At 29.9% G+C, this 12,115-nt stretch overlaps 1 protein-coding gene across 1 annotated transcript in view; it reads right to left on the bottom strand.

Moving 5' to 3' along the window:
- Positions 1-5,495: 5,495 nt before the first annotated feature.
- Positions 5,496-12,115, bottom strand: part of LOC118071342 (uncharacterized) — a 48,078-nt gene continuing 41,458 nt past the window's right edge. Inside the window, exons 7-12 of the mRNA XM_035090451.1 lie at positions 10,989-11,172; positions 10,540-10,737; positions 7,747-9,504; positions 7,257-7,360; positions 6,264-6,466; positions 5,496-5,669 (exon numbers count right to left, since the gene is read on the bottom strand). Of these exons, the coding sequence (XP_034946342.1) occupies positions 5,496-5,669; positions 6,264-6,466; positions 7,257-7,360; positions 7,747-9,504; positions 10,540-10,737; positions 10,989-11,172 (2,621 nt within the window). The remainder of the gene's footprint in view (positions 5,670-6,263; positions 6,467-7,256; positions 7,361-7,746; positions 9,505-10,539; positions 10,738-10,988; positions 11,173-12,115) is intronic.

Genomic DNA, 12,115 nt, shown 5'->3' with positions numbered 1-12,115 from the left:
AATCATTACTCCATGATATTTTTTGTATTTTGGAACAATATCTGCTTTTCCTAATCAATTATTGCATCTTTTATGAAGAAAATACTATAAAACAAATTTTAATGATGCAATTATAAAAACAAACTGTTAAATTATAATTCATTTATTTTACGCAAGTTTGTATCAAAAATTAATGCTACATCAGTTATATTAACCCATCCAATAGTAAAATTATAACACAATAATTGTGTCAAATTGACAGAAAGTGTATTTTAATCCACTCTTCTCGTGTGTTATATCATTTACATAAATTCTGTGTAATTATTCAACACATGTACTTGGTGTTAGAATAACACGAAAATTTCAAAGGAGCGTTTCAGACATGTACAATGTATTAACTTCAACACCAAATTTTTATCACTCTATACGTGGAGAATAAAAACATTACTGAGTACTGAACTACACAATAATCTCTGAATTTAAAAATTGGTTTTATAAAAATAAATTTAAACATAAGTAATTTTTTGAATAGTAATCAGTATTAGAGTTTGCCATGATGCATGTTTTTTTTTTAATCTTAAAAAGCAATGACAATTAATCAATTCCAAGTTGGTTTATATATATAGCATGAATGTAACTTCCGATTAAACAAAAAAAAACTTTAAATAGTTCATCTGTTGATGAGCTACAATCAATTGTTTAAAAAACAGTGTTAGTTTTGACATAAACAATTAAATATCTTGAGAACCATCAGTCGTAGAGAGTTGAGACTGCCCGAGTCGAAAAATTTCGATGGGTTGTACATTGGTTACATTGCTTTTTAGAAATACAACCAATGTAAAAATAATTTAAATTAAATTTCATTTTCAATGTTTAAGATGACATTGCTTTAACATTTTATCCTTTGCATAATTCCCTTTTCTGTAGTAACAATGTCAATTCAATGTTATCAAGGAAAAGAAAGAAGCAATCTAAAAATGATGAAAGCAAGTAATCATAATACAATAAGAAAAATAAAAATAAATTTAGAACTACATTGGTATTGACGTTGGTTATATTGCTTTTTTTTATTTTTGGTGTTCCCTTTCCGGTCACCCATCCATCTATTTACCGGCCTAAATGTTGCTTGACTTGAAAATCGCGCGTACCGTTCGATTCCCACTGTGCTACATTGATTTATAATTTTTTTTTTTATTTTCTGTTAATAAACAGTTGAATTCTATGTACAACAGTTGAAATATTGTTAGTAATAAATTACCATTGTTACGAAATATTTAATAAAAAAATAGGTCTGAGCACACTTTGTCTGTGCTAACACGACGAACTTCCCATGAGTAATTGTTTATAACAAATTTAAATAGTTGTAATCAATGTTTGTTGAAAACATCCAAATAATGTGATATACACATTACTTATTCAATAAATACAATTTTCAGTTGTTTATAACAAATTCATTTTGTTATAAACAATGCGTAATTGTTAAGAGTCATATTTGGTTGTGAACAATAATGTCTAGTCAATGTTGACTTCATTTTCAAATAAAATTGTTATTTTTCCGCTTAAAAGTATTTTAAATAGTTCATCTTTTCATTTATTCGTTAATAGTTTTTTTGTTATAAAAAAAAACGGCTTAACCGAATTTGTTCAAATTTCTTTCAGATCTTCTCTAAAATAATATCTTTCGAATAAATTTTAGTTGAAGTTGATATTTCAATCCATTCTTGAGATATCGAAAACGAAAAAAATGCTGACGTCTGTACAGACATACGTACGTACGTACACACACGCATCATTCTAAAAATTGGTCAGTATGCTTGCAAATATCATGAAACGTGGAGATATGATGAAAATTCAAATTCCACCAACCGACCCAATTTCAATAACTTCCTAATGGGAAGTTAATAAAAATGAAAACAATAATCATCCCTTAACGATGTTCTTTTTTGACATTGATTATATCACTAGAAACTATTATCAATGTAACCAATATAAACTCAAGATTCACACATGAAATGTTTTATAATTCTTCTTCTACATTGGTAACATTGCTTCATATTTTTTTAATATTAGTTATATTGCTCTAGATGATTAGTAATGTAACCAATGTCAACTCAAGATCTACATGTAAAACCTTAATAATCTTACTCTTACATTGCTAATATTGCCATATATTAATTTAACATTGCTTATACCATTTTCAATGTAAGAATGATTTTAGCAATGTAAAATAAAATTTTTTAGCAATGTATCCCATGTAAAAGTTATGTTATAACAATGTAATCAATGTAAGACCCATCGAAATTTTTTGACTCGGGTAGTTTCACTGTTTTTCTCATAAAAATCTTAAAAATTATGCGCATCATGACTTGATATCCGATGCGTTTTTTTCAAGATATTTACACTATCTTGAATAGTTGGTATTTTGCAAATATTTAATGTTGGAGAGGATTGAGTCTCGGCGGGGGGATTGTTAAAAATCTAGTCTACATTTTAAACACCTTTCACCCCCTGCCCTACCCTCAATCCTCTCCAACATCAAATATATTTAGTTACGACTAACATAATGACACAAATTAGTTTCTAAAAATAATCATTTATTCACTGGTACAAATAGTCATCAATTTCTATCGGATACATTCAGGAAATTTGTTTTATGAATGCTTCAATTCTATGTGAATATCAATAATGTCTCTTTGGAATTTTCAACGAAGCAAATTATAGAAACACACAATAACAGACAAATGTAAACAAAGAAATCGATATATTGTAAAAATTCACAAGATGATGTGATTATTGTCGGACAAAATGCTACCGTAACACAATCTAATGCATGTTAACATCTAAATTTTCAACCTTGAAAAAGTATGTAAAGGAATATTTTCCGCGTCCCATATGTATATATTGTTAAATATATGAATGTCTCCATCTATGAACTGATTGTCTAACGACAATTTGCTAGTTGACGATTAGATTATTTATAACAACGAGGGGAGAGTTTGTTTACCTCTAGTTTAGAAGTGAGACTAGCCGACTTTAGACGTTATATAATTGATTCTGTATTTGAATCTATCATTTTAATAAACTATCTTTTAATATTAGTTGTCCTTATACTTTTATTCTACAATAAATATTAAATTAATCACCATAATTTTCTTTACAACATACTAAAATTCCAAGTAAATCAGGCGTATGCCACCTAAACTAAATAATTATCACTTTATTTTCTAATAAATTATAACTGCCTATTAATAAGCGCACATGATGTATTGCTATAATATTCTCATGGACTTGAAACACTTAACTTTAAGAATTGTATTATTATTCGTCAGCAAAACGTTGAAAGCTACAGGCTAACTCAACGAGCAATTTAGTATTAAGTTGTCAGATTAAATCCCGACTCAAAAGCAGCAACATCTCTGTACTTTGATCTCTACAAATATTCAATAAATTACTCAAATAAACCCAATCTCACAGTGGTGAAAATTAATTCATTACACATTTTTAAATTCTTTTTTATAAAAACAATTCTCAAATTAAAAGGTTATTATGTAGCAGAGTATCAAGTTATGTTTCCTTCTTTCTGTGTAGTAATAAAACAACAGTCAAGTCCATCTCAAACTAAGGATGATAGATATTTTTGTTATGTCTAACAAATTTATTTACTTTTCAAACCAAATTGTAGTTACAAAGCTTAGTTACAAAACAAAGTTACAAAGAAACTTTTCTGTTGTGTAGATAGTTGTTTTAATAATATGACAAATAATCACTGTAAACTGAGTGTACGTGTCCACTTTATCAAGGGAAGCCATTAATTATTTGTCATTTTCAATGTTATCTATTCCCTTGCTATATCATCTTTAATCGTCTACCTTTATCGACACCAATTTCATTCTTCGTCTCTTAAACGTTTCCAGTGTTTTGCCTGAATTAATATATTATGTTTTAAATAATCGATACAAAGCAGTTTTGGTCTTGGTAAGTCTGCCAAATTTGGCATTTTTTGTACTTCATTGAACAAAGGACTTTTTGTAGAAAAGTAAAGTAATCAATTCTGCCAAAAAGCCTTCTATTCTTGGCATGTTTTTCAGTTTAAAAACAACTTTGTGTTTTATTTTTAAAATAAAACAAAAAAAATAAGTCAAAATAGTATCCATTAAAAAATAATTAAAATTTTCTACATTTACTTAGAAAACAGTGCCTTTTATTTTCAAAAAGAAAAAAAAAATTTAAACAATGAAGTAATAAGCCATTTACTTCTTAACAATATGTTTGAGTATGTGATCTATTTATTTCAAATGAATTCAACTAGTTTAACTCAACTAAATCCTTTTATCAATGTATGAAGATCATTTCCAGTTAGCTGAAGCTTCAGTTTAATAGTTTTAATTGAATAAAACCCCCGTAACAACTTTGTTAGTAAAAGTTCAAAATATCAAATAATAAATGAATATCATAAATTATTAAATTAAGTGTTTAGAACTTGGACTAATTTATTTCTTAAAATACCGTTTTATTTTGAGTAATAAAATTTATGTTGGGACATTACTCGACTAATGTAGGACAGTATAACGCTATTAATGATTTCCAAAACATGCAATTATTCATCAGAAATTATAGGATAGTTACATATTTTATTAAACTTTAGGCTGTGGGGAAATTTCAGTACAAATTGACCTTTTAGAATATGTAAAATGTATAGATAATATCACTGGATATCTCAGATAGAGTCGCTGACCTGACTGCTGGTCCATATACGGACCACCCTCGCAGGCAACGTAAAGTACAATGTAAAAAATTTGTCTCTATCGTTATGAAGATTTTAGGTGGTACCCATGTAGGAAAGTACGATTGGATTAGGTATGGGCCAAAGTTGGCTTGCCAGTCATGAACTCTAGGACAAAGTTGAATTACAACTTTGGGCCAGATATGGATGAACTATCAAATAATAACATCAGGCCTGGCTTGGCATACAACCTTGGCCTAACAATGAATCCCAAAGATGTACCAGAGTTGGCCTGCATCCCGAGGAGAAAATAAGTCATGAAAAATAATTTTTTTTTAATGATTTTTATTTGAGAAATAGTATTATTTAATTATACTTAATATATTAAATGTTATAACATTTCCGCGAAAAATTCAACGTTCGTACTTGAGGGGATTCGAACCTACGACCACTATTTTACGCACTAAATCCAGTGCCTTTACTCGCTCGGCATTCGACTTATTAAATATAATATGACAATTAGATATAAATCAACAAATGCACATGTAATATTTTATATTTGACTTATTTGAAATGGATTATTTGATAAAATAAAAAACATAATTCACATTGTTATGATAATTTCTCCCTTTCTTTCAAAATCAACTATTTGAATCGTATAGAAAATGAGTCCCCGGTCAATGTAAGTTGACCCATAGCTGGCCCAAGATTAATCAGCCAAAGTAATATACCCAACTTTTGTCCAGGTCTAGGGCAGAAAAAAATACCCAATCTTGGTAGATCAATTATATGCCTAACTTAATCCAACCTTGAATGAACTCCGTTTAGCCAAAGTTGGGCAACCCAGTGTTGGGCCAAAGTTCACTCGATCGTCAACTTTGGCAGTTCCTTCATGGGGTATTTCTATGTACTTCCACGCGTTGAATATGAAAAAAATAGTAACAAAACTCTCGCAGACACCCTTGACCTTGAAAATCACCATTTGAAGGTCAAATTTCATTTCTACTATAAATCAAGTTTATAGACGGTTATGTTATGAGAAATTTTAAAGCTATTTGTTATGTATTCAAAACATCAAATTTGATCTAAAAACTTCAAATATTCTATGTCTTTAAAGTGGTCCATATATAGACCACCACCGTAGCCTAAAGGTTAACTATTATGTTAGTCTAGATGTTGGAGATGTTATATTTCTAAGGGAAATACTACATCACTTTGTAGATAGAAACCTGTGATTGAATAGCTCTCTTAATATTTTTTCACTGATCTGTATATCACCATTTGATGTACGATGGTAAGCTTCGAGCAAAAATCTACACTCAGTTCAAAAAAGTATTATTCTTTCGATCAATCACCAATGGTGGATAAATAACGTATTCACCATTAGAATAACTTGAGTTGGTCCAGTTTTAGTAATCCATCATCATTAATCATTGTCATTACGTTATTGCCAATTTTTATTAATGAACACATACAGACATAATAGCTTTCAAGTAATAAAACCTGAAAGTTATTAAACTGCTCTTGAAACATGGGTACTAAATAAATTAATTATACTCACGTTTAGCTGCATGATGATTTTATTGTAGGCCCAATGCCACCGTTGTTTCGCCGTCATCTCAGGTCGTTCCTTGAGTTGAGTTGGTACCGGTTGAACGCCAACCATCTCCAACAGTTCCTCATCTGGTGGTGGTTCTGGAGGACTTCTTGGTGGTGTGTCCATCTGTACACTTTCATCCAACGATGTTTGCTTGGTGATGCTTCCTGTCAACATCAAGACTCGAATTATCATCTGACACTTTTTTGGTTTGATAACTCTAGCAGTAAAGCAAAACAGGATCATTCCTGGTCTAACACTGTGCTAGTCTAAGTCAATCACAGCTTAATGTTGGATCATCAATGTATCAATGTTGCTATCTACTAGGAAATGCAAAAATGAATCCCAATTGGAAGTTATTGTAATAAGTCCAATTGTTGGAATGGACTTTACTTGTCTTCTATGTCTTAAACACTAATAAAAATACCAATTCTGTTCTATTTTTAATCTTAATCTATCAAATGACACTATTTTCTAATGCTCTGAAATATTTATTATGTTTAGAATTTGCTGGTAAAAAACCAAATGTCTTTCCATTTGTTAGTCTATACGTTTGCTTGTGTGCTACACTATTCTTGACTGACATTGATGCATCTTATTTCTATTAAATCATCAATTATCTAAATGGAAGCCTACCGGTTTTAATAATAATTGGATGGACCATTTAATATCTATAAGCTACTTTCCATTTACTGAAATTCTTCTATTGTCTAATCAATTCCATTCGATGATCGTTTTATTTTCGACTTGAAATACAATGCCTAAACTTTAGAGCTACTATTTAATCATATAAATTAGTACTTCATTAATCATTGATTATTCTTATTATTATTAATTGATTTTATCAAACTGCACGCGTTCATCAGAAGGTATTTTTAATCACATATGGGCTCTATAATTCTAGAAATATTTTAATTTTTCATCTTTCTTGTAGTTGGAAAATATAATAAAATGTACCTCGAGGACTAGCAGATCTGGATAGTGGAGGTGATGTTTTATAAGGCTCTACAAGAGAATTTTCTCTTGAAGCTCGAGTCAAAGCTTCCTCACCTCTCTCATACCTACAAAAAAATTTCAAATAAAATTAATTGGTTAATTATTAAACATAATTCAAAAAGATTAAAAATTTTTTTTTTGCTTTGAGTTTTAATTAAAACATCAAGCAATTTAATAATTAACAACTTTTCCATAAATTTCTGTACATTAACAGTAACATTTTAATACTAAATATTAAATTATAATAATCTAGAAACTTTTTAATGGATTTCAAGCTTTCATCGTAACATTTTATCACTAACTACTTGATAAAAATGACCTGAAAACTTTTTACAAAACTTTTACAAAAGTTTCTAGACTTTTATTGTAACTCTTTCATGTTAAATTTTAAACTAAAAATATCACACAGTTCAAAAAAAGAATTACTTTTTTAAAAAAATAATGTAAATACCTTTCAAGAGTTTCATCGCTCATTTTATATTCTCCATTGATAGCATTACTGAGCACGATTTCAGTTTCATCAATTGATTCTTGATCCTTAAAATATCCTCTTTGATAGCTCTCTGCCCTGGAGATCGGTTGGGGAGCAGTAAAATTCTGCCCATATCCACCAGAAGAACGTGAGAATTCTCTCTGTTGATAAGAATCAGCTCTACTCAAGGAAGGTTTAAAGCTATCTTGAGTTTCTGACCCATAAGAGTCCTGTCTCTGAACAAAGGATTCTCTTCTACCGGGCACTTCATCATCGAAGTGATCCGAAACATAGGAATCACCTCTGCTAAGTTTAGGTTTCTGATTAGATCTTTGACTAGCTTGGCTTTGATGCGAAAGCTGAGAATCCTTTCTCTGAACTTCTTGTGGCAAAATTTCAGGATATTCTTCATCATCAACAACCTCTTCGACATAAGATTCAGACCTGGCGAGAGGTCTTTTACCATTAACAACAGTGGTAGAATGAACAACAGCAGTAGTGGTAATACTAGACCCCTGGATAACATCATCAGTAGTAGAGTCAACACTAGTAGCAGTGATAGGGCTAGGTTCTTCAACAGAATACTGATCAAAGGCCTTGGAAACCTGATTACTAGCAATTGAGCTGACGGCAGTATCAAATGAGTCCTTGAGTTCATCATCTTTAGACTCAAGAGAGTCAGTATGTTGCTGAAGAAGAGGACTTATGTCTCTTTTATCAGCTTTTTTACGTACAGATGGTGCTATTAAATCGTCTTCTGCACTTGGATAATAATATTCAGACTCAGATTGGTATCCATTAGTGGTAGTTTTACCCTTTGGAGTACTTACAGTCAACTCTGGAACCTCCTGGATAGAATTAACATAAGGTTCCTGGTAATTAGAACCGTAATTATTGTCTAAAGCTGTAGAAACTGCTGTGTAATCATAGTTATCATATTGGACTGTGTTATTATACTGTACTGTGTTATCATATTGAACTGTATCATCATACTGTGCTGAATTATCGTACTGAACTGAATCATTATACTGAACTGTGTTATTATATTTGACTGTGCTATCATATTGGACTGTGGTATTATTGTCTTCCTTGTAAGATTCTTGATGATAGCTGTCATCCTTGTATGATTGATCATCATAGGGCTGATAATTGTCTTCGATTATTTTTGACCCTTCATACTCTACTCCTTTAGTCACTTCTGGATATGTATTTTCTTGATAAGAATACGTATTTTCTGGATATACTGATTGACTTACTACTGGATAAGCATCTTGATAACTTTCATTCGTATAATAGTCCACTGTTTTTGATGTATAATTAGTTGAATATTGATCCTGAGTCGCATAATTTGATACATATTGATTATCTTGACTGCTACCATTGTAATAATTGCTATAAGAGTCTGTTGTCTCTTTTTGATTTTTGTAATAATTGTTGTAAGGTTCAGCTGATTCCTTTTGACTTCCGTATACATTTTCGTCAAGGTAACCATCGTGTGGTAAATTATCCTGACTACTACGGTATGCGTAATTATAGTCTTCATTGTAATCCTGCTTGTAATAACTCTCCTCTGTTGGAGTTTGTGTGCGTGGCAGTTGACGTCCTGGCGTTGCTGGAAGAGATACTGGTTTGCGATTTAGGATTACGTTACTTGGCTTTGTTGGAGTCGGTGGTAATTTCTTTCCTGTTCCTTCTTGACGAGACAGTCGTTGATTCTTCCGTCTCCGCGATGTCCCACTGCAAATAGTTATTTTATATTAATGGTTTTGAATGTCTGATTGAAATTATGGTAATAAGTTTAAAAAAATTATTCATAGAACAATGATTGAAAAAATTCCTAAGTTAGACATTATCGATTATGGATTTGTGTTAAAAAAAAAGTTGTCAGTAATTATACCCTAACAAATTAAATTGACGTCGGGTAGTTAATAATTTATGCTGTAACAGAACATTTAATGGGCGTTGATATTACGATCGATTGTGGAATAATCGTGATATCAAAGTCTATTAAGTGTCATATTGCAGTATAAATTTCAAAAAATTCGACGTCAATTATCCGTTTTTACAGTCGATTAGTTCCACTAAGGTAAACAAAACAAGAAGAGAATTTATTAACTAAAAGATAATATAGAGGGGGTATTTATTTTAGGCTATTATGTCGTTATCTTTAAATGCACTGACTGAACAGAATTGACACATTTATTCTAAACATCTAGCTTGTCCCTATTCTATTGTCTTGATCTTAATGACCATTGTATTACGGGCTATTTATTCTTCTATTATTGTAAAATATTCTAATATTTTAAATGAATTTTGGAGCTCAATTATAAATAAAGTTATCTGTTTTATACCATTTTCAAATTTCATACATTCTTATTGTTATTTAACATTTTTAACGTAATTCCAGTGAAGTGTTTTGGTTTTTAAAACTAACGATACCATGTGGTAGTTGATGACGCCACCGCTAGGATCGTTGTTAGCGTTACGAGATGTCGCTGATACCTCAACGCGCTTAATTTTGATTTTTCAAATTACTTTACTTTATTTTCGTGAAAAACGATAAGTATTCTTCAAAATTTTTAACTACGTATCAATAGAACTCTAAGATTTTTAGTAAAAAATATATGAATATAGACGAAATTTAATTATCTTCATCTAAAATTTGTGTCTAATATGAATATTCTAATAAATATTTCATTTTTTGGTAATGTCATCTTAAAAATGTTTTAAAATAGACTTAATCAATAAATAAAAATATGTATTACTGTCTACCTGTAATCAAGCTCTTCAGATTCATAACTACGTTGCCTAGTAACAGTTGGCCGGTAATTAGGTCGATGAATACCGATACTTGATGCAGGTCTTTGGGGTAAAGTCTTACGATTTCTCTTATTCTCATAATATGTACTTGATCCTAAGTACCATTTTCCTCCACTGTCCCACTGACGATCTTCATCATCTTGTCCATACCTGAAATCAATTTTTTGTCATTTCTTGTTTTCTCATTTTAAATAAAACTTCGTTTATTGACCATTTTTTATTGATTTCCTAAAATTTCAATATCTGTTAAGCTTTTATATTCGTAATGAACCAATCATCATTAAAAATTCTTTTATGAGCCAATAAATATTTATCTCTTTTTTTATGAATACAATATATATGAATAATTAATAAAGATATGATTGAAGATAAATAACTATCGGAATTCAAATAATAATTACCTTTCATCGTGATACATATATCCGGTATTGTAATAATCATTATGAATAATATCTGTTTGACACTCTGGATAAACCGCATTCATTTTCTTTATCCGTAGATCGTTATTAAAATCAGAGTTATAATGATGCTCATCATACAAAGTTGTTTGCCTTTCTAGCGAAGGTTTTCTATGTGGCCCCAAGTCTAGAAAAAATAATATACATTTATTAAATGGCGTTAAATATGAAGTATTCATTCAATCTAACCCAAGTCAAAATATAACACCTAAATTTATTCTTCTCATACGATTCCCTTCCTCTCTATCTTAGATTCAACTTTTTTATCCTAATATTATTCTATTTCATTTTTTGAGTAGATAACAATTAGGATGATAAAGCCTAATTTTAGCCTTCTAACCCTAATACTTTTTCATCCTTCTGAAATAGGTAAAAATTAGGATATAGACAGAATAGCCTGATTTCAACCTCATAAATTGATCTGCTTATATCTAGAAGTATTTATGGATATAGTTGGAATAAGCTTACGATTCATATAATGGATTAATTTTCCAAAAATTATGTTTATTAAAAATTGAATTATTTTAAATGATTTGTTACAACCTAATAATGAATTAAACGAAACTGCTCTTTTAAATATGAACATGGTCAATATTATAATAACTCCTATTACAGTCATACTTTTTTTAATATCACATATGATGTTAATGCTGATGGACAGCCCAATTAGAATTGAAAGAAAATAAATAATTATGAATAATAATGTTTTTATTAAAATAAAATTACTCGAATCTCAAAAAAAAATTAGATTGAAACCAGGCAAAGTATGAAATAAAAGTAGGATTAAGCTAAGGTAAAAGAAAAATAGAATTAGGATGAAGATAGGATAAAATTAGCATGAGTTTAGGATAGAATTGAACAATTTTCGTCCTACGGAAACACTGATTTGTTGCGTATTCCGACTTTAATTAGGATTTGTTCGTCTTTAGGTAAACCTTGAGAAAGGATAGTCTTAGGATAAAAATAGGATGAAAATAGGTGTTATATTTTGACTCGGGAAAAATTAGACTTGATTTTAATTAATTTTTATTTATAATTAAACAGATAATTTATCACTATCATCTAACAAT

The sequence above is a fragment of the Chelonus insularis genome, unplaced genomic scaffold, assembly GCF_013357705.1.
Source record: "Chelonus insularis isolate UGA/USDA-ARS -01 unplaced genomic scaffold, ASM1335770v1 contig_77_pilon, whole genome shotgun sequence".
In the NCBI taxonomy this organism is placed as follows: domain Eukaryota; kingdom Metazoa; phylum Arthropoda; class Insecta; order Hymenoptera; family Braconidae; genus Chelonus; species Chelonus insularis.
This window is presented reverse-complemented; position numbering and strand designations above follow the sequence as displayed.